This window comes from Eubalaena glacialis, chromosome 20, assembly GCF_028564815.1.
Source record: "Eubalaena glacialis isolate mEubGla1 chromosome 20, mEubGla1.1.hap2.+ XY, whole genome shotgun sequence".
NCBI classification, from domain to species: Eukaryota; Metazoa; Chordata; class Mammalia; order Artiodactyla; family Balaenidae; genus Eubalaena; species Eubalaena glacialis.
Window position 1 is genome coordinate 34,018,309 of NC_083735.1, and position 22,631 is coordinate 34,040,939.

Genomic DNA, 22,631 nt, shown 5'->3' on the forward strand with positions numbered 1-22,631 from the left:
CCTACATACATATCTTTAGCACATTCTTATAGTCCAAGACCAATTTTTAATAATCAAATATAAACCTACTCCAGATAACTATTGTTATTCCAAATGACACACTTTGGAATACTTTTTGTTTCTAAGTGAACAAACTTTTACCTGTGGGCCAATCTGAAGTGCTTGATTTTCTGTTGCCCTTTTTCCTGACTCTATATTGCTCAGAGTAGTCCACCACTTCCCCTCGAGGTTTCCGCCCATCAGGGGAAGGGGTAAAGAATTTGGTAAGGCCATCGATGAGCCCTTTGGTTTTCTTATTGAACTTCAGGGGGACGCTGCCATCTCTGCAGAAGTCCAAGCCATCTATTTGCTCTAGATATCCGTCTTCTGATGACGATGCTGACTGGCTGGAGAGAGTGATTTTACGTTTCCGACCCCTTCCAGGGCCTGTTCGAACTTTGCTGAAGGGACCTTTTGACCTAAAGAATCAAACAGGGAAAAGGGAAACTATTAAAAAGAAATCTTTATATGGTTTCTATTTAATATATAACACACAGTGAATAACCTACAACTATATTTTAAAAAGTCTATATCGTTAAGAATATTCCATAAACTGTAAATATTATATGACTAAAAAGTAATGTTATTAGAAACATCTATTTCTGGGAAGCCTATTCATTTTATAGTGAAAAGAATCCTAGGCCAGGAGTCAGAGGGCATATCTGAGTCATAATTCTGCCACTTACTAGCTGCACATCTTGGACAAATCACATTCTCTTTAAACAACGGTGTCTTCATCTATACAATGAGAGTTGTACCAGAGAAAAACTAAGACTTTTCCAGGTATGAAGTCCAAGGATCTCTGCACCAACTCAGAGTTATACTCTTACCTCTAAACATAAGGATGGGTTACTCTCTGCAAGTCAGGAATCAAAAGATCTTTTTACAGGAAAGTTAAAGCTTGATTTAAGATTTAAAATATGAACTACAATACTGGTTCTATGTATTTCAAGCTGCTAATGCCCACTCATTTCAGCTATACCACCTTCGTCTTAAGTGTACAAAGGGTGGGTAAATTTTGTGAGAGGTTGACAGGCCTAAAGATAGTTTACATATCATCAAAGGTGAATTACTGTAGAGATACTCCGAAGAAAAGAGAAAATTAGCTACTTAATCTTGCCCCACCTCCTCCAGACCTAGCCCAGTTTTCTAGTCCACAAGAGATAATTATATCCCTGATTTCTGCTAACAGATGAAAATTCACATTATTTTACTTCAGGACACAGAAATGGAACTTAGCTATGACCTCAATAGAAGCTATCCAGCAATCTGCACATATAACAGAAATAAACTACTGAGATTACATCAAGAGAAGAATCTGTGAAATGCTTCAATAATGTAATTTTTTCTTCCTTGTTTTTTAGGTAAAAGAAGCTAAGGTAACGGTTTAGAGCCAGACCTTGGGGCCAGCCTATTGGGGTTTTAATTTCAGTTGAACACTTACTATAAACTATGCAAGTTAATCGTTCTAGACTGTAGTTTCCTCCTTTGAAAAAGGAGAGTACCAACAGTACCTACTTCACTGGGCTGGTGGGAGAATTAAATGATTTAACACAAGTCAAGCACTTAGAACAGTGAGTGCCTTGGCACTTTATTAAGGGCTCAGTAAGAGTTAGCCATTATTATTACATAAAAGTGGCAGCTGTGACAACTGCGTGTCTTTTCGCAGAGCAAACAAGTGAACCCTGTGCTACAGAGAAGACCCTACGCTCTTCTCCCCTCACCTTGCCACAAGTACAACTTACACCGTGTTTTGTTTCTTTAACCTGTTTTTTGGACGTCCTATTGGATTAGCATAGCGCCGTTTTATCTGTGCCGCCTTCTTCTGTAGAAGTTTTCGTCCTTTTTTCCTAGGTCGACATATCTGACATATCCACATGCCTATAAAGAAAGAAAATTCCACATAAAAGCACAATGGACATAAATACACTGAAAGAGTTCAGATACTCTAAGCCAGGAGTTCTTAACCTGTTTCAGGCAAGGACTCTCATTTGAAAATCTGATAAACGCCCCCCAGAAAAATAAACATGAAAACATACACACACAAAATTCTACAAACAACTGGAAGAGACTCACAAATATCCTGAAGGCCACACATGGCTGAAGTCCACTGATCCTCACTTTATACCCAGAACCCACATACGGGCTTCTAATTACTGTTCTGCAAGAAAAGAAGCCAGGTTCCCATAGAGGAATGGCTGAGTCCAGGACTGGAGCTGGGAAAATACAAGATAACCTGGAACAGCTTGTGGTGCCAGGAAATAAAGAAGTGCTCAACAGATGATGAAGGCATGTGAAAAGGACCAGAACCCAACGTGAAGGAACTCCCAACAGCCAGATCTGGGTCAATCCAGAAAAAAAGGAATAATCACAGCAATGGACTATAAGCTATAGAATAAAATAAATATCCATGAGTCCATAATGATTTGAATAGCTGAATAAATAAGTGGGAGAAAGGGATCACTCTTTCTTTTTTTTTTTTGGTGTTTTTTTTTGTTGTTTTTACATGTCCATTTATTAAACAAGAACTCCTTCATGACAATTTAATACAGTATTTATTAACGATTAGTGTTGAAAAAATTATTTCCCCCTACATACAAAAATACAGATTTGAACACTATGAAAACAATCAGGACAAGTACCATGAAAAATAGGTTCTTCAAAAGAAATAAAGGGGGAAAACTGAGGGCAGCACGAGGCTTTGTCTGCTGTCAGGGACAAACCAACAGGAGCAAAGGCTTTGGGGTCCCCAAACCACTCCAAATGGATAGAGTCAAACCCGGGAGCCCGTGGGAGCCAGGGGGTGCCCACCCCAGGGCATCCATATCGGCTTCAGAAGCCAGGATGGGAGCTCTGACAGCAAAAACCAAAGTTTGCCAAACAGGCATCACCTCAGATCATCTCACAGCTGGGGATCACTCTTTCTTATAGCAGAATTACAGTTAGTAAATGTAGAAGAAATGATGGAAATAGAAAAATCATCACTATGTAGACAAACACCACAGTAAAAAGTGGTGCATGCACGAATCAATGACTGATGCTAAAGGAGATACAAAGCAGAAAAAGAGTAACTTTAAGGTGTCTGTCAAGTTTCTCCACTATAATCAAGTGGTCCAAGTTAACACCACTATTAATAAGACACACCAGTATAATATACCCCTGTTATGATACACTAAGAGGGCACAACATCACTTCTCTAGTATTCTTGTCAAACTGCATAGCCTCAGTCTAATCACGATAAAGCAAGAGACAAACCCAAAACGAAGGACTTTCTACAAAATACTTGGCCAGTATTCTTCAAAAGTGTCAAGGTCAGGAAAGACAAAATCTGAGGAATTGACCGGAAGAGAGTAAGGAAATATGACAACTAAATGTAATGTGACATCCTGGATTGGATTCTCAGGACCAGAAATTCAAATAAGGTCTGTAGATTAATCACATCAGATCAATGTTAGTTTCCTGGTTTCAATAACTGTAAGATGTTAACTTTAGGGGAAGCTGAGTAAAGGGTACAATGAGAACTCTCTGTACTATTTGTACTACGTTTCTGTAAATCTGAAATTATTTCAAAATAAAATGTTGCCTGCTTTAAGCTTCCAAAAACTTCCTTTGTAGGCATTAAATACACAGGAATGAAGTCCTAAGAAAATCTTTACTATCTTGAAGGATTCTCAGAAGGCCTTTTGTCCACATTTCAAGTAAATGGAAGAGGTAGGAAATGGGGGATACTTATTCTTCCAGTACATATAAATGTAGGCTCTTCAAAAGGTGACAATCAACAGTGGCACAGAGGGACTCAAGTAAAATCCTAAAGTGGAATAACTTGGCTATAATTAAGGTTGAGTCCCTTTCCATCAACAGGAAAAATTTCTTCAAACAGACACATCAAGTATCCCATAAGCATTTTACTTAAGAAACCTATGAATCACAAAATCCGAGTTGAAAATGGAATTTATGGTAAGACAAAGCAGGGAAGACTAATAATTTTTTTTTTTTAAGAAACTTATAAGCATATGATAAGATGAAAATCCAACCAACAGGCAACTGTATCCCAACTAAATACCTTTCAAGGAACAGGAGTCAAAAGAATAGAATAACATTATTAAGCTGTATTCTTCTGATTTGGGCACCTGTTTGTTTGCAAAATGTTATAAAATTTTTAAGGTTTTCGATAAATCAGAGGCCCTGATAGCTTTAGGCCCCTCAAAAGTGATGAGCTGTGATATAATCAACATGACCTAATACAACTTCACTTCTTCCTTTCAAGAAACAGATATTTCAAACTATTACATAAGGCAAGTATTTTGCCCTCTAGCTATAGAGAGTTGGCAAAAAATTATAAATGAACACCTTCACCCTCCATGGATACTTAAATAATGAAAACAGAGGAAACTAATAATAAATCCACACCACATAAGAGTGTTAGGATGCCTAAACAGAAAGACTATCCCCACCTTTAGGGTGACTGCTCGCTCTCTTCCTACTTACACAACACCAAATAGAAAGATGCAAACTATTCTCTCATCTAACAAAGCAGATTAAAAAGCGCTTTCACTAACCTGCCCCTTTATATTGCCAGACTGATTTCAGAAAGTATTTCTTACCTTTTGGCATCCGGGTGAGTGGCGGATCACAACACTCCATGTGAAAACCTCGGTCACAGGAATCACAAAAGAGCATGTTATCCTAAAGGAGAGAAAGAACAGTTCGGTTCAACCTTGTGAAACATGTCAGGATCACGACTTCATGAAACCTAGGAAGCTCCTTTCCATAAAGAAGATGAATTACCATAATAATAAAAGTTCCCTTAATTTGTATTAGTTGAGTAAACGGACAGCCTGAGTTAGCAAAAAGTTTTGCTTCATCCATCTTTAATAAAGAACTAAAATTTCATTACTTTTAAGTTTATCCAGTAGCCAGATACAAGCTAACTTTAGTCTGTTTTAATAAAAGAAGAGAAACGGATGACTGTAATTAATATAACTGACCATCCCTAAATGAATACCTCCATATTACTCAAACAAATTTCACGAGTATTTCTTTAACGTAGCTAGTCTCTCTGCAAACATACAATTAAGGTGCTTCAGAAGCTACCTAGAAATCATCCAAGTGTCAATGAGCAAGTATTCTAAACTAATGATGTGTAACTTGAAGGAGCTACTGTTCTAAATTCTGCTGGACCAAGTGACTGAAAATAACCAACCATACTTAAGAGGAAAATGCCAGTTGTACATTCTACTTCTAAATGAAATATTCACGTTGGAAGACGAAGATACTCACTGCATTTTTGCCTTGATCTCGACAGGAGCTGCACGTTTTACACTCGATGCACTGCCACCGTAAGGCCTTCACTCTAACCGTTAGCTCGGGGGAAAACTTTAAACAGGATGGATGACCTAATAAGGGGAAAGTTCGCAAACGAAACAATCAAGAATCATTTTGTAACTGTATTAAAGGAATGAGGTAGAAAAAGGCAATTTTCTTAAATCAAAACATCAAGGAAAACAAGAAGCCCCTGGAAGCTTGCCACACACGCCTCATCAGGACTGGGCACTCAATTCAGTTTTATGCGTGCTAAATACATCACCCTCCCCAATTTGATTATAAAAAACTTGACAAACTCCAAACTTTTATTAAGCCTGCATTAATTAAAGCACTATGTGTGTACACATGCTCCCATGCATACGAATACAAAACATGCCTGGGCCATTTCTGGAAGAGTAACACAAAAACTGTTTACAACTGTAACATCCTAGGATATAGAGCTATAAATATTTTGCAGGAAAAGGATTTTACATTTTACTTTATACCCTTCTGTGCTCTCATTTTTAAAACAATAACATGTGTTACTTTTATAACTAAAAAATATATTTTAAAAATCCCATCATTTAGAAGTGAGTTATGTGCTCATGATTTAAGGCACTCAAGCTAAAACTAAAATCTAAGCAATATTTCTACTGTGACCAAAATTAATAGTAACAGAAAAAAATGTTTCCTCTCCCGAAAGTTAGTATCAGTTTGATTCTCAAAAACTTAGGGTAGCCAATTTGCTCTTAACCCTGAAAAGATTTATCCCTTTCCTCTAAAAATTGGTTATGTTTATTTTTCTTCAGTGAGAGAAAGGGTTGGTTAAATTATCTTCTCTCCTCTCTCTTCTATCCCTAAACAATTTTCTCTTTTAAGAGATGATAAGAAATTTATCATCAAAACATCACTAACATCCAAGGAAAATGGAAGAGGTGTAAAAGCCTCACCCATCATCTCATCATCCTAGAACAGCCATTTTCGTGTCCTACTCTTCCTCTGAAAACTAACTAAAGCCCTTGCATGGTTTTAATTATAGAATATATACGGCTTTGTTTTGCTTTTCTTCATTATTTTATTCAAGCAAACTTTATATTTACATTCCTTAAACTGATTATATTCCACTGACTTGACACACTATAACCTACCTGACCATTTCCCTGTTGCAATTATTTAGACAATTACCCATAACAGTTATTAGATCACTAAAGTGAATTATTTCATGATGATAGATTCTTTCCTTCTTTTAAGTTAATTCCTGAGAATAAATTCCTGAAAGAGGAGATGGTGAGTGAGATGAAATAAACATTGTTACAGCTTGAGAGGTAGACTTGCACCGCCAAAACATGCTTCAAATCCTATGATATAATACGCAGTGCCACCAGCAAAGCACAAATATTTTACCGCAATTTTATCAGCTCCAGTTTGGGCTCTCTTATCTTTCGAGCTCTATAGAAGCTATAAAATAACACTTCACTGCTGCTTTGGTGTGCGCTCCTATTATTATTTCGGTAGAACGTTTTTCACACGCTCAACTCTTAACTTTCTCTCGTGTGAACTGCCTATTCATAGGCTCTGCCCCCAGACTTCATGTTTAGAAATGTAAGCACGCGCTCTATACTTTAGAGAGCTTTTGGCCCCTTGCCATATTTAATGCAATTATTTTTCTCAAACAATTCTTGCTTTTTAAAATTTGGGGTATTTTAGTTCTCAATTTGAAAAATACCAAATTTTGTATACTTGAACATGTCCATACTTTCTTCCTTGGTTATTCTGATAGCCAAGCTCCAAGCAGCCCTCCTGGCAACACCACCAGTTCACGCCCTTGTGTAGTTCTCTCCCACACCAAACAGGATACTGCTGAAATGACAGCATGACTTCTAAGGTAAGTATAAGAGATGCTGCCAATTCCACCTTGCTCTTTCTCTCAGATACCTGCTTGGGGGAATCAGCCGCCACCTGTGGACACTCATGCAGCCCTATGGGAAGGTCCACAGGGCAAAGAGCTGAGGCTTCCTGTCAACAGGCAGCATTAACTTGCCAGCCAGGTAAATGAGTCACCATGAAAGCCTTCAGATGACACAAGCACAGGACCTGCAATCTTAATTGCAACCTCATGAAAGATCCCAAATCAAAACCACCCAGATAAGCCACTCCCTAATTCCTGACCCAAAGAAACAACATGAAATAAACAATGTTTGTTGTTGCTTTTAGCTGCTAAGTTCTGTAATAATTTATTTCTATAGCAATGGTAACTAATAGTTATTTATCTTACTAGTTCTTTGAAAGTCCCCTCTACAGTAAGATTTTCAAAGTACGCTCTTCCCTATCTTACAGAAACTCAGAGACCACCTCAAATATAATGCTTCTTAGAAGGCAGGGCTATAACACAACCCTCTCCCTGCTCCCATTTCATTCCTACCTCACCTAAAGCAGATTCATTTTTATCTGTTTTATATATTTGAGTTCTCATAAGATTTCTTAAGGGTTCCATTACTAAAATAGTTTGGAAATCACTGTATTGTATGACATGTCACTATATTTTTGTCTAACCTTTTAGGATTTTATGGTTTATATTTAACTGTGAAACCCACCCAGAATTCATTTTGGTTTGTGGTATTATGCTGGATATGGTCACCACTACTCAAGATCTCTTCCCACCTCCTTCTAATGCCTTCTATACATAAAAACCGAAAAGCTGAAGACTATACTTCCCAGACTCTCTTGCAGTTAGGCTCTAGATACGAATTAAATTCTACCAGTGGGATGTGTTTGAGTGATTTCTGAAAGGTAGTAATGAAGCAAAGACCATCTTCTTCCTGATACTGTTTTCTAATGAAAAGTTATGAAAACGCCAGTGTCTACTCTCCACCTTCATGGCTATCTAGAAACAGTTGTGACGATGGCCGAATTCAGCATTTCAGCACCAGCTACAGAACTCAACGGTTCTGCAGTACTTCCCACTTCCACCTCTTCCAGATGGAGGCAGATGCAGTGGCTCCCTGGTGGGCCAGTTCTGCAACGTCCCAGGAATCAGTCCTTGAGGCCCAGTCCAGAGCTTGCCTCTTCAGCCCTTCCAACGATCTCACAAAAACCTGATTCTAGTATTAAATTCCTCTCCCCTTGAAGTATGTAGTGTGTTTTCTGCTTTCTGGACTAAATCCTATTTGTCACTGGTATAAAACACTGACTATTAAGCCAATGATTAAAGATACTGCAAAGCCTCCTAAGTTCCTAAAATGCAGACCAAGACTATCTCTGGAATTGACAAATTAGGAGACTCTTTGCAAAACCTTTTTTAGAGCCAACGCTCTATTTCCCAATGTGACATATGTAAGTTTCTATCAAGAAAAACAAATCTGTTATCATCCTGGTTCTATTCACGAAGCCTGAGGCATAAATCAAGAAAGATAAGTAGTGATTATTAAAGAAACCAGCAATAACTTCTAACTGATTGCTGTGATTCGAACAGATGTTCGACAGTGAAATATAAAGACCAACAGAAAAAAATAAGTCTATGGAAAGCTTTTTATAAAAACAACAATAACAGCTGAGGCCTGATTTAACTTAACTGAGTAAAACATTTCAACTATACATTTAAATCCCTCCCTCATCTAGAAGCTCATCTCAGGTACCTAAAACCAGAATCAAATTAAAATGTTCCTTTCTTAAGGACCAAGGGTACAAACTCCAGTCAAACATCCTCTCGCCTGAGGGCACCTGTCACAAGGACACGAGGGCTACATACCACTGTTGCCGCAGTCTGCACAGGAGATTAGTTCCTCTGGCTTCTTTTCTCGGTTTTGGTCTTTTGTACCAAGACAGAAACTACAGATGGGGATTGGTTCAGCAACTGGCTGTAAAGAAAAACACAATTCACTCAGGTACTGGGGCTTTTTTTTAGTATAATTATAAAGACATTACAATTACAGTTGTAAATTCCTTCGAGAGTTACATATAACTTTAGGACAAATGTATCCCCCTCCTAAATTTCCAACAAAGTAGGTGAGTTTTTACCAAGCTGCTTTGGCTGGGCCTTTACAAATGGTCCCTGTAGTGACAAGTTTGGTCCAAAAAATCATATCCCAATCATGTTGGTCACTTAGAAACTAAATGATACAGTGTGGATTAGGCAAAGCAAATCCATTACCTAAGAATGAAAAATTCAACTGAATTTAAGCACAAGAAATCATAGTATCAGCCCTTAAAAGGCATGTGATGTAGGAGAAAAATAAGATGTTTAATAAGCATAATGAAAAGTAACAGTAAGAGCTCTGTACAAATGGGAAGGATAAATTCCGACTGTGGTTTGGAGGAGAATGGTTGAACGAGGAAGGTAACACATACTAAGTCCCAGTACTTAATACATGTGTGTTATGGTATCTTGAGAAGCTTGTCCAAGGACAACAGATACTAATTGCTAAAAGCAGGTTTAAACCTAGGTCTCTAGGTTCCTCCACAGCACTGGATGGAGAGAAAGGCAATACAGGTAGTATAAACAAGGTGAACTTCGGTTTGCAGTCTGCCAAGGCTAGTGCTTAAAGGATATGGCTTCCGTGATAAGCGGAGGGAGGAAGACTAGACCAGTTCTTTAAGATGCCACTGAATGTCTTATAAAGAAGTTGGACTTTATCCTGAAGAAAAGACGAACAGGTTACTGAACCAAGAGATGATAAACTGTATTTGACAAAAATAATTCCAGTAGCAATAACAAAGACAAACTGGGGAAAACCTAAAGATAGGTAGAACATTTAAACAGGGATTGCAATAGTCTGGTGAAGACAAGATAAGAACCTGAACCAAAGCTAAGGGAATGGAATAGGAAAACACAGCTATGGACTCAGAAACCAGCTAGTTGTGGAAGTGACAGAAAAGGAATTAAACATGACTAACTTAACTGAAAAGATGGTGATGTCATTAACTGTGAAAGGTGAGTCATTTTAAAGAAGAAAACCAGGAGGAAAGCAAAGGGACGCTGCATCTGATTTCATGTGTGTTTAGCTGGAGGTACTCTCAGTCACCTCTCAACTACTTATGCTAAGCATTGTGCAGGACAGTGATACAAACCCCTCAAGATGCTTTTAGTCTACAGGGGAGAACAGATGTTTGCAGGTACCATGATAGGGAAACAAAGGAAGAAGTGATCAAGTAGGGAAAAGTGGTATCAGGGAAAGGCTTCACAGAGGTATTTGACAGGCAGGCATATCTGAAGAGGATGTTCAAAGAAAATACAGAATCATACAGAATTGGATTTGGGAGTTGGGAGGTATGAGCTTAGTTTGGGACTTAATGAGCTTAAAATGCCTAAGAAACATCAAAGGGGCAATGCCCATGGATCTGGAGTTCAAGAGAAAAGGTGGTCTGGAAATAAAAATCTGGAAGTCATAGACAGTCAGCCCTCCATATCCGCAGGTTCCACATCCTTGAATTCAACCAACCGTGGATCCTAGTCAGTTGAATCTGGAACCCAGACCCTGCAGATACCCTGAGGGCTGACTGCACATACAAAATGGCAGTAAGGCCATCAGAGTTGATGAGTTCTCCCATGGAGAACAGGTGGAAAGAAGAAAGCCAAGGTCAGAACATCAATATTTAAGGGACTGGCAGAGGAAAAAGCCTGAAAAGGAAATAGACTAATCAGAGAGTTGGACGGTACATCAACGTAAAAATTTCCAACACAAGCAAACTAACAGTACTGCTCAGCCAAGAGATGAAATGAGAGATGAACAGCAGGAAGCTGTCTTAACAACTGTGCCTGTGGTAAAGACAACCACATCCTTTCTTTAAAAAGAAATATGAAAAGGAACCAGGGAATAAAGTCGGGAAAGACTTCATCCAGGAGTAGAAACTTGAAGTAACCTCTAAAGAAGGCAGAAGCAAGGTCAAGAGGCTTAAGCTTTATGCTGTAGCCTCTAAGTACCACGAGAAGATTTTAACAGAGGAATGATATGAGTAAGATTTGAAGTTTAGAAAAGTCACTCTGTACGTGGTTGGAAATGGACGGGAAGGGATATGATCTATGATCCAGGCCCTGAGTAACAAGGGCCTGCATTAAGGCACTGATGAAAGGACTGGAGAAGAGACAAAAGAGGTATTTAAAGGTATAACTGGCAGGAACTGCTGGCTAATTGATTTGGGGTAGGGAACACAGTAAGAAGGACGCAAGACTAGAAAGACACCGTTAAAGAAGTGAAGAGGCAAGCCACAGAATGGAAGATATTAACTCACATTTAACCAACAAATGTTCATATCCAGTACTGTATATACAAAGAACTCTTACATGTCAATAAGGAAAAGACAGACAGAAGACTTCAACAGGTACTTTACAACAGAAAATACCTATGTAATATACAAGTGGCCAATAAACATAAGAAAAGATGCTCAACCTCACTAGCCATCAAGGAAGCAGATCTTCAAGGAAGGCTAAAATTATGAAGACTGGCAATAGTAAGTATTGGTAAGAAAGTGGAACAAAAGAAACTCTCTTACACTGCTGATAGGAATATAGATTGACAAAACCACTCTGAAAACTACTAAAAATAAACACAGCATACCATATGATCCTGCACTTCCACTCCTGGCTATATACCCAAATGAAGTACATACACACAATATATAATAAAGCATACACAAAAATGAGCAGAGCAGCATTATTCATAACACCAAAATCTACTCAAATAAAAACTACCCAAATAACTATCAATGAATGGTTACACAAATAAATTATGCTATATCCATACAGTAGAACATTAAACAGTAATGAAAATAAACAAGTTACAGTCAACAACATATCACAAACAACAGCCAATGAAAGAAGAGACCCAGAAGAATACATAATATATCATTTTATTTATATAAAGTTCAAAAATAGTTCTATATTATTATAAGTCAGGATAGTGATTACCTTTAGGGAGAAAGGAAGAGGTAATGAATTGGAGAGGGACTTCTGAGGTATAAATAATGTTACTTTTCTTGACCTGGATGATGGTTTCATGGATCTTAATTAGGAATTAAGGCATACACTTACAATCTGTGTACTTTTCTGAATATATATTTTAATTAGAAAGTTAAATTTAATTTACATCTATTGAGTAGGACTGTGGTACTCAATATACTCAATATACTCTGGAATATTCTGAAAGAAATACCGATGGTGATTTAGACAGTGAAGTTTGGAACTTAGAAAAGAGGCTAGAGATAGATTTAAAAGACATGAGCGTGCAAGTGACAACTGACAATGCCCAGTGAGAGGGTGGAGGTAAGTGGAGTGGGTGGAAGGGGTAGACAGTAAAGGGAGGGGAGTGGAGAAGTGAGACAAAGTCGGGATAGAAGAGCAGCAACATTTAGAAGCATCAGAGGAAAAGCAGGCCAGAAAGGACCAAGACAAAACAGAACCAAGAGAAGTGATGACACAAGAATTTCAAGAAGCAGAGAGCAATCAAAAATCAATGTTGGGAAGATAAAGTAACTACTGGATTCTACAACTGAGAAATAGCTGGAGACCTCACTAAGAGAGAGCCCTTCTCAGTGACAGGATAAGAACTGAAGTCACAGGAACCAACAAGCTGCCATGCAGGGACAGAGAGTAGACAGGAGACAGCTAAAAGGAAATGACAAAGGGTTTTGATGTGTTCTAGTTATTTCAAATGAGAAAGACTAAACCAATTTAAATGTGGAAGAGAAGACACACATGGTCAAAGAGAGTCAAGAAACAAGAAATAACAGGAACATATTATGTAGTAAGGATTAGAGCTACACTGTTCAATATGGCAGGCACTACAATATATGGCTATTTAAATTTAAAATAAAACTAATTTAATCCCTCAGTCATACTAGCTACATTTAAATTGCTCAAGAGTCACATGTGGCTACTGACTACAGTTTTGGACAGCAAAAATATAGAACTATTTCATCATTACACAAAGTTCTATTGGAAAACACTGGCTTAGAAAAGAGAATGGATTTGTAAGCATAGGTAAAGGGACTGGCCTTCACAGACAGAATGGTGTAGATGCATACTGCTTGTAGGTGGGATGGTGGGAACAGGGAAAAGTCGAGGATGCTCACTTCCAATAGCCTCATTATTTCTGGAAAATAGGAAATAAAATCACCTGCTACAAGTGGGACAGGGATTGGCTAGACAGACCATGAGAAAGTGATAACTGACAGAGAAAACTGAGAGGTGAGACTGGCTGGGTTTAAGAACAGAGATAACAACAACAACAGAAAAACCTCCTATCAAAATGGAAATGGACACACATTCCTCAGGCAAGACAGAATCAGCAAAGTACGTATTAACATAGAATAAATTTGAAATACAGAAGAGAAAAGCTGATGGAATCCCTGCAAAGTGGCCTCTATATTTTCACTAAAATAGAAGGCTATGTTTTCGCTTAAAGAGAAGTAGATAGGTATGGGTTTGGGCATTTACAGAGAGCAGAAAAGTCTGAAAATCTGTGTGGAAAGTGATAGGGAATCACTTTGTGATGGAAAGTAAAACTGTCAATCAGCCCTAACCACAAAGCTAAGATAGGAGAGAATCAATCTGTAGTATTTCCAATCAAGACAGCTGTACAACTTTCCTTAACACCTCGGAAGCCTTGGACTCACAAAATCAGAGAACTGTAGATTGACAAGATAAGCTAAAGGGTGGGAATTCCCCACAATGCAAACGCAAATATTTTTACAATAGTGGGCCACAAAGTTAAGGCTGGACATCATAAGCAGAACAGGGCCTGACAAACTGAAAGTCTGAGTTAAGGACCCATAGGAATCCTGATCAAATGGAAATAAAGGTCCAGTAGAAAGTAAAAGAAACAGAAAAGTAGAAAGACTAAAGATTGTGGTTAGCAGAGGAGTGTTAGAGTTTCTGATTTCCTACGTATGAAGTTCTTGCTAATAAAGAAAACCCCAAATAGCAAATGTGCATGAATTCTTTAACATTTAGTAAACACTATTCTAGACAATTGAGGGTACAATGGTGAGAAAGACAAAGCTCCCACTTTCAAAGAGTTTTACATTCCAGGTGAAAGCAGAAGAAAGTAAAATTGAAGACAATGAAAGAAGTCAAAAAGCTGGGAAAGCATGATCTTAGAAGAATCATATACATGTGTTCAACTCAGCAAAAATGATGACTGTGCCCAAGATAGGAAAGTTTTGCAAAAACTTTTTTAAGTTTTAGAGAAAAGAATATTGGTAAATGACAGCTCTCCCCGCCACCCGCCTGCACACACACACAATCAGAGCTCATGGTGGGAAGAACTTCATGTCAGAACTTGTTCAATAAGAGAACAACAATCATCTGAGAAGTGGTAAAGATCAAGGACTGTGTATCAACTTGTCTTCTTGGGTCTCTCCCCACCCACCCTCTTTTTAAAATAGGGATAAGAGTATGGAAAAGTAGCTCCACTAGGAAGATATGGACACAGTCCAACGTAAGGATCTGCTACTGGTAGACTAGTGGTTCCACTTTCACATAAAGTGCAGTGTATCACTTCAGCAGTCTGGCTAAAAAAGAAACAAAGCTGGGTTCAGATAAAGAATCCTGTATAACCTGCAATCTTGGAGCTGGAGAAACCTATGTTACAATAAGAAGCTACAGGGCAGAACAGGAATAGTATCATAATTCCAATTTAGTTACCATAATTAACAGATATTAAGTTAATCTGCTGCTACTTCTGAGGGATAGATTAGATCATACTTAAGGAAGCAAACATGCAAGGATGAAGAAAAGAGGAAGTCTGAAAAACAAATTGTTATTCTTCAGTATAGGAAATGTAGTCTTAAAAAAGTAAAACTATGCAGTAAGCTGTGTCTTCAAGCATATATCTTTGTCATCTAGAACCAGACAATAAAGTTCTTAATGGCAGAAATGTTATTTAAAATCATACCTAAGAAATCTTTACCAAAACTATCCCCATATGTTCCTGTATGTTCCCTGTAATATTACTGCTGTTAATATTTTTAATATATGATCACTGCTCCATATTACTAGATTTTGTCTACCTCAAACAAAATAACTGAGTTCATTCAAGTCTTTCATTAAAGTTGGGGGAAAGGGGTGGGCAGTGATTTAGACATACTGGCTGCATGGTTAACTTGGAGCTGTGCAGGCAGTGTAACTCAGTTATTCTGGTACTTATCAAACGACCACAGTCTTAGACCTTGCCTACTCCCTACACAAAACAATTTGATTATTATCAGCAATAAAAAGTTTAAACAGTATTGGTATTTACAGTGTGAAAATAAGACAGGCTGGAAAGCAATTGTTAAGTCAATTAAAGACATTGGTCCAAACAGACTCAAATTTTATACAGACAGATACTTTTCAGTAACACATGGCAGTACAGCCATAATTTCCTTGAACTAAACACTGTACACTGAAGATGTTTATTCTTTGACGTCACAGGACCAAGCATAAAAATAATAAATATTTTAACTACCAAAACAAAATTGAATCCATAAAGAAATACTATTACCAACAGTGATCGTGATATTTTAACTAACTGATAATTTCTGGGGTTTTTTAAAAAATTATTTTCAGGGCATTTTTTAAGTGCAATTTGGGAAAGAGTAACAGTACTTTGAGGATGAGTCATTTTAGCTGATGAACTAGAAGCAAAAAAGTGGTTTAAATAAATCATCTAGGTTACAAAATAAATCTGAGATTTTCTGTGTTGATCAAATAGAACTGCTAATCAGTTAACTTTGTGATTTGTTTTAGCATATGCCTAACCATATCGTGAAGTGCGTAAAAAATTACAACTCCAGATCATTCTCATTCCCAAAATATCACTGAGCATGAAAATCAGTGAGAAAAGCTAACACTACTTTGTGTTCACTGTAAGATTTGAACCTGAAATGTACTGGGGTAGTGATATTCGTAACATTTTCCAAGTAAAACTCTACCAGCTGATTTCAATTATCCTGTATCACAAAGATAAAATAAGAACAATTGATAATCCACGAGTAAAGTTTTTTAAAATATGTATAGAGATACACGATATGCAATATAATCACTGTTCCCAGAACTGTCCAAACGTAGTCCTTATATCTGATTGTTCTCATATCTATATAAAGTAAACCTACTCCTACAACTAATAAAACAAGAAAAAAAATTGTAGCAAATGACTTTACACACCGTTAAACACAGAAGCCAGAGTGAGCCTGTTAGAAGGTAAATCAGAGCAGTCGCTTGGTGCCTCTAACTCTCCATCCAGCCCAAGCACTTCCAGCTTAAAGGCCCCATGTGACCTGTACCCCCACACACAAGCCCACAGTGGCCTCTCTGACCTAATCTCCTATTGCTCTCTCCCTCTCACTTTCTACTCCAGCCTCCTTGCTTGCTCTTTCTTTACAAGTCAACTGTTCCAGGCCTTTGCATTTGCTTTCCTTCTATCTGGAATGCTCTTCCCTAGATCCTTCCGATCTCTACGCAAAAGTCACCTTCTCAGTAAGGCTTTCTGTGTCCACTCCAACACTTCAAAGCAACTCACCAGCTACAATAATTCATAATCCCCTGCCTTGCTTTATTTTTTCTCCTTAACCCTTTTCACTAATTAAAATATTGTGTGTGTATGTGTATCTTATCATTTGTCCCCCACTAAATGTAAACTCCATGAAGGCTCTGATTTCTGTTTGTTGAGGACTGTATTCCTAGTACTAAGAACAGTGCCTAGCATGTAATATGCATTTGAGAAGTGTTGTTCAATACATTAATCAAAGTACCTTGAAAAACTGGTAATAATAAGAAAAACAGTATCTTAGAAAGAACAATGAGTTGGTTATGAGCCTGATAAAGCTATGCACAGCTCAATAATAATCTTAATAATATAAAAATGCTCTACTGTTTCCAAGTAATCTCACCAAGTGATTTCACGGCCTCAATAACTAAGTAAGATTTCTGTCACAGCAACCTACTGCCATTCAATTTCTCAAAAGTAGGGGGAGATTTGTGGCAGGAGGCACTTAAATGGTACCCTGTGTCATGGGTTGCCCTAGGCTGCCTTAAGCACCACGTTGAGATCTCCACAATAATCACTGGATGGCAGCACTGAGGCTACACAGTAGATGCTCCCATTAGTAGACAGATGGTTGAGTAGCATTCTGACTTGAGTTTTTGGAAATAACTTTGATTAAAAAAAGGACAGCAAAAATTTTGCCCAATGATCTCTATTACATGAGGTTACACCATGAAAGAAAATAAATTTTGAACACAATCATTTAGACAATCTTAAATATAATGACATTTTCTAAATACTGAGATACATCATCTGAGATATTCCCATCTTTATTAAAGTCCAATTTTAATTTTTCCCAGACTTGATGTTAATTTTTTAATCCACTATATACCTGTCACTGTCTTCATTTTCTAATATCTTCTGAGGACCTCAAATCCACCTTTATGTTGTCTCTGTTCTTAAACACTGACATAAAGGATAATCAAGAATCTGTTTTGTTGCAATTATTTCTTTCAAGACTGACCTGAATGATAAATTCTGGAATTGTGACCACCAGAATTTTCAAGGAAAAAAAACCTGCGCTTAGACTTAGGATTTCAGAAACCTCTAAGAGATCCTGTCACAGGCTATCAGGCAATAAAGATTTGTGACTTCTTAAAAGCTACAAATTCTCGTTTTATGACCATTAGAAATGATTGAGACAAGTTAGCAGAGCCAATGTTAAGAGTATGAAAGAAGTACGTAATTCATATAAGACTCCCTATAATACTCAAACATGCACTAAGCAATAATAATGGTCATATCGTTCTTAGACTTAAATACGAAATATCTATAAAGCACTACAAAAAATTATATAAAAAACTTTATGTTCAACTATAATTATTGCAACTCATTTTTTAAAAAATCAAGTGGCAAACCACAAAAAGGAATAATATTGTATGATTCTATTTATATGGGGTACCTAGAGTGGTTAAATTCATACAGACAGAAAGTAGAATAGAGGTTACCAGAAGCTGGGAAGAAGGGGAGAATGGGGAGTCACTGTTTAATGAGTACAGACTTAAGACGATGAAAAAGTTCTGGAAATGGATACTGGTGATGGCTTTAAAACACTGTGAAGGGAATTCCCTGGTGGCGCAGTGGTTAAGAATCCGCCTGCCAATGCAGGGGACACGGGTTCAATCCCTGGTCTGGGAAGATCCCACATGCCGCAGAGCAACTAAGCCCGTGCGCCACAACTACTGAGCCCGCATGCCACAACTACTGAAGCCCATGCGCCTAGAGCCTGTGCTCCACAACAAGAGAAGCCACCGCAATGAGAAGCCCACGCGCCGCAACAAAGAGCAGCCCCCGCTCGCTGCAACTAAAGAAAGCCCATGCGCAGCAACAAAGACCCAATGCAGCCATAAATAAATAAATAAATATTTTTAAAAATAAAACACTGTTAATATACTCAATGTCACTGAATTGTACACTAAAAAATGTTTAAAATAAATTTTATGTAAATTTTACAATAAAAAAATGAACAAAAAAATTAAGTGCTATGATTTTTCATATTCTCACAAGTCAGATGACTGAAGTAATAAGGTCAAAATTGATAAAGGTGAGAAGCAACTACTGTAATTTGTCCTTATCTTGAAAACCTGTATCTTTTAACTGTTCCTGTGGAACCCCTTATTATGTTAACTTTGAGTGCAGTAATTAAGACTTAGAAATATAGTTTTAACTCTCCCCAAAATGAAAACGTTTTAAATTACTAATAACAAATTATGGTTATTAAATTTAACCATTAGGCATTTTATTCTCACTGTACCTACACCGAAGTTGGTTACCTTTTAATCCAATTACATAAAAATAGCTCACCCTTATGCCTTAACAATTTTCTTGTAAAACAAGTCTAAGAATAAAAGTCTATCAATCAAGCACCAGTCTCAAGCTGAAACCTCTTTCTGACCACTGTGTGATCCAGCCAGTTTCTGAACCACCATAAGCTCCTCTCAAATCTACCCACTGAACTTCTCTTCCTTACATTTAACTTTTCCTCAAACTACAGGCCTCACCTACCTCTTTGAATTCTTCCAGTGGTTCAGATCTATTTGTTTATCTTGTTTCTTCTACTACAATTATAATCAAGTAAAGTAAATTTAACTGCAAATTAACTTTCTTCAATGGATATTTATTTCACACAACTTGAAATTTAAATAATTTTCAGTAGAGATATCATTTATTAGTTGATAATATCTACTGCTGAAGTACTGTTATGTATAATAAAGATAAAAGAATGGCTCTATTATATATAATAAGTACCCAAAGGATAAAGAGGAGGTAAGTCTTAGCTTAGAAAAGACGAAAACTGAACTACTCTTAGGTATGGTATAGTGAAGGAAACCAAAATGTTGCTCAGTGACTGAGAGCACACGGAAAGCAAATATTGCTACCTTTTCAAAACACTATCCAAAGCATAAGAAGTCTGGTAAATACTACTGTTTGGTAAGCATTGTAATGTAACATAAAAATGTGAGAAGACAAAAAAAGAATCAGGACTCACATTTTTAAAGCACTTATAAATGTCAGTAAATACAAAATAAAATCCACACAAAATAATTAAAAACCAATTAAACTGGTTTCACTTTTCACATTAACCACTTACACACACACAAAAATTCAAAAGCAAGCCTTTTGAGAGGATGTTTGCACGATTTGTTTTTTCCAATATTAGAAGGGAAGCAAACTGGCCCATAACAGTTCACTTTAGGAAATGAATGCGTTCTTGGAAGGCGTTTATACTCTGTTGAAAAAGCTGGGCACTCTAACATACACTGTCCCTCTTCTAGTCAGGCAAGTCCTCCTCTCGGTTTCACCCAGTTCTTCATTCCTTCACTACCAACGGCCTTGGGTGAACTCATGCTCCTTCCAAATCCTTTCCAACAGCTTAGAATCCAATCTGCCTTCATCTTTTCCAGAAAGACAACCCTAGGTAAGCAGAACTCACCCTAGACCTCTTAATTCATCTCGTTAAGTGCCTGTACACAGTATGTACTAAGCACTTGCTGAAATTAAAATACAACAAAATCATGCTTAGCTCCAAATAGGTTTATTAGCTACTTCCTCAAAGCCTTTCCTCCAAGAATCAATAACCTTCAGGGGAGACGTAACTTGGGTAGGATTTAATCTCTTTAAATTCTTCAGCACCACATATGCTATTAAGTACTCTGTGGCTGCTTATTAAACATTCTTTTAGGATAATCTTTTCCTCAAAAGCATACAGTTGTAAAAGATATATAATCATAAAACAACATGAATGGCCTGGAAAAGAGTCCATTTTCTACTATTTACAGTCTACAATAAGGTAACCTTGCATAATTTTAATCAGTTCCAACATAACCCATCAGCCATTACAAAGCTTTAATAGGGGTACTAAATTGAGTTCTTTTATTATGATGAGTTCATTCAATAACTTCTACAATTAGATACAATAACAAGATCATTGGTGAAAGAAAATACGTTAATGATATAATTAGATCAGTAACGATCAATTTCAATTTACACTTTTACTATGTATACGGATTACTGTACATTTAGATGAGAAAGCAATCATCTGTCAAGATACTATAACAATTTTCTATTTGTTAATCAGAGGTGACATCAAAAATGATATATGCATATTTACTGGATTTAAATTCTATGCTAAAAAACTGTAAAGAGTTGTCTTTCTTTCACATATTCATCAGTTATTTGAAAGCTCCACTTTCAGTTTGTCAGATATATCACTATGTATCCATTTCCTCATTCATCCAAATATGATACTGCTAAGTTATTACTGCCTCTCCTTTCCTTTGTGGGCCTTTCCTCCTTATTTCAGTTTCTTTCCTATACCTATGGCTCTCCCCTAATTCACAGTCATATCACCATATACAATCTTCTACACCGACTGACTCTCTCTACTCTTTCTTTCTGCACACTACTACCAGATTAATCCCCCTAAAATACTTTTTTTTATCCAGTTACTCGCCTGGCTCAAAACTTACACAACACATCCCCACATACCAACTCCTGCCGGCTGGTATTCCATTCCCTCCACCATACACCAAACTACCTTCCTCACACTATCTTCCTCTACTTCCAATTACTCACTTGTCTTCAAAGATCATACTTAATGCTCTTTCTCCAGGTTATTTTACCCCGTCCCTCAAAGTCCTTTGTATCCCTGCCTCTAAGGATCAACTCAGTAGAGCTTAGGGACAGACTGGGCTCCTACTACGGCATCACTTTGGCCAAGTTACTTAACATTTTGGTGTAAAACGGTACAACATACCTACCTTTCAAGTTATCACGAAGATTAAATGAGATAAAGTTATTGGGTGTGTAACTCAAACATAAGAAGCACCTAAAAACTCTGACTTCTCATATTCCTTTTCAAAACAGTATCTATCCTTCAAAGTTTACCTTTGTTAAATGATCACCACTTTTTAAGTCAGGGCAAATGTTTGTTTTGTTTTGACACCCCCAAAAAGGCATGGCGATTAGAATTTTCCATGGACTTATAGATTTTCTATATATGGTATTTATTTGCAAGACTGCATTAAGTTTTTAAGTCTTTCTGCACACACACATTTACCACATTAAAAAAAAAAACTTTAGTGGTACCTGAGTATAAGAGTATTAGCAAAAGAATATTTTCTATGCTAAAAATATACAAAAGCGATGGTTTACACGAAGCAAGATGTTCAACAAGACTTTTGTGTTCCCTTACATTTTTAAGAGACTGCAATTATAGGCATTTATTCTGGCCAAACTAAGGTCTAAAACAAGTAGCACTTAAACTGGCAAAAAGCATCATTTCCTCAAGTCCTACCAAAAATAATAACTGACACATATCTGACAGAACAGGTAGTGTTCTGCTACTACCAGAATCACAGTGTTTGGAACTGGAAGGGATCTTCAAAAACCATTATACACTAATTTTACCAAAGATAAAAAACATTGTCAAAGGCTATACATGACTAGTAAAATAACTAAAGTGATTCAGTCAGGTAGATAGTCTGAATCTAGTAATTAGAGTATTAACTCTAGTCAACAGCTTCAACTCAGTCACTCAAGTAAACAACCTAAAGATAAAATAATTTTTTAAAAGAAAGAAATACCTTACCGATGGGAAAGGTTGAGTTTCCATTATTGGTAAACAGTGATACCACTCACTAATAATATGGTGTAGCAGGATTTAAACTTACATACTTAAACTAAAGCTGACCAGTCATCCTCTCCTGCCTTCTTCAAAGAGGAGCATTATTCGCAGCAATAAGAAATCAATCTTTGGGAATTCCCTGG

The 22,631-nt window shown here is 37.2% G+C and overlaps 1 protein-coding gene across 2 annotated transcripts in view; it reads right to left on the minus strand.

Moving 5' to 3' along the window:
• KAT6A (lysine acetyltransferase 6A) overlaps positions 1 to 22,631 on the minus strand; it is a 108,367-nt gene that overhangs the window by 44,113 nt on the left and 41,623 nt on the right. For both annotated transcript variants that reach the window (XM_061177623.1, XM_061177624.1), the window contains 5 exons: positions 9,092 to 9,200; positions 5,320 to 5,435; positions 4,644 to 4,725; positions 1,785 to 1,920; positions 142 to 458 (listed from right to left, as the gene is read on the minus strand). In XM_061177623.1, coding sequence (XP_061033606.1) covers positions 142 to 458; positions 1,785 to 1,920; positions 4,644 to 4,725; positions 5,320 to 5,435; positions 9,092 to 9,200 — 760 coding nt within the window. The remainder of the gene's footprint in view (positions 1 to 141; positions 459 to 1,784; positions 1,921 to 4,643; positions 4,726 to 5,319; positions 5,436 to 9,091; positions 9,201 to 22,631) is intronic.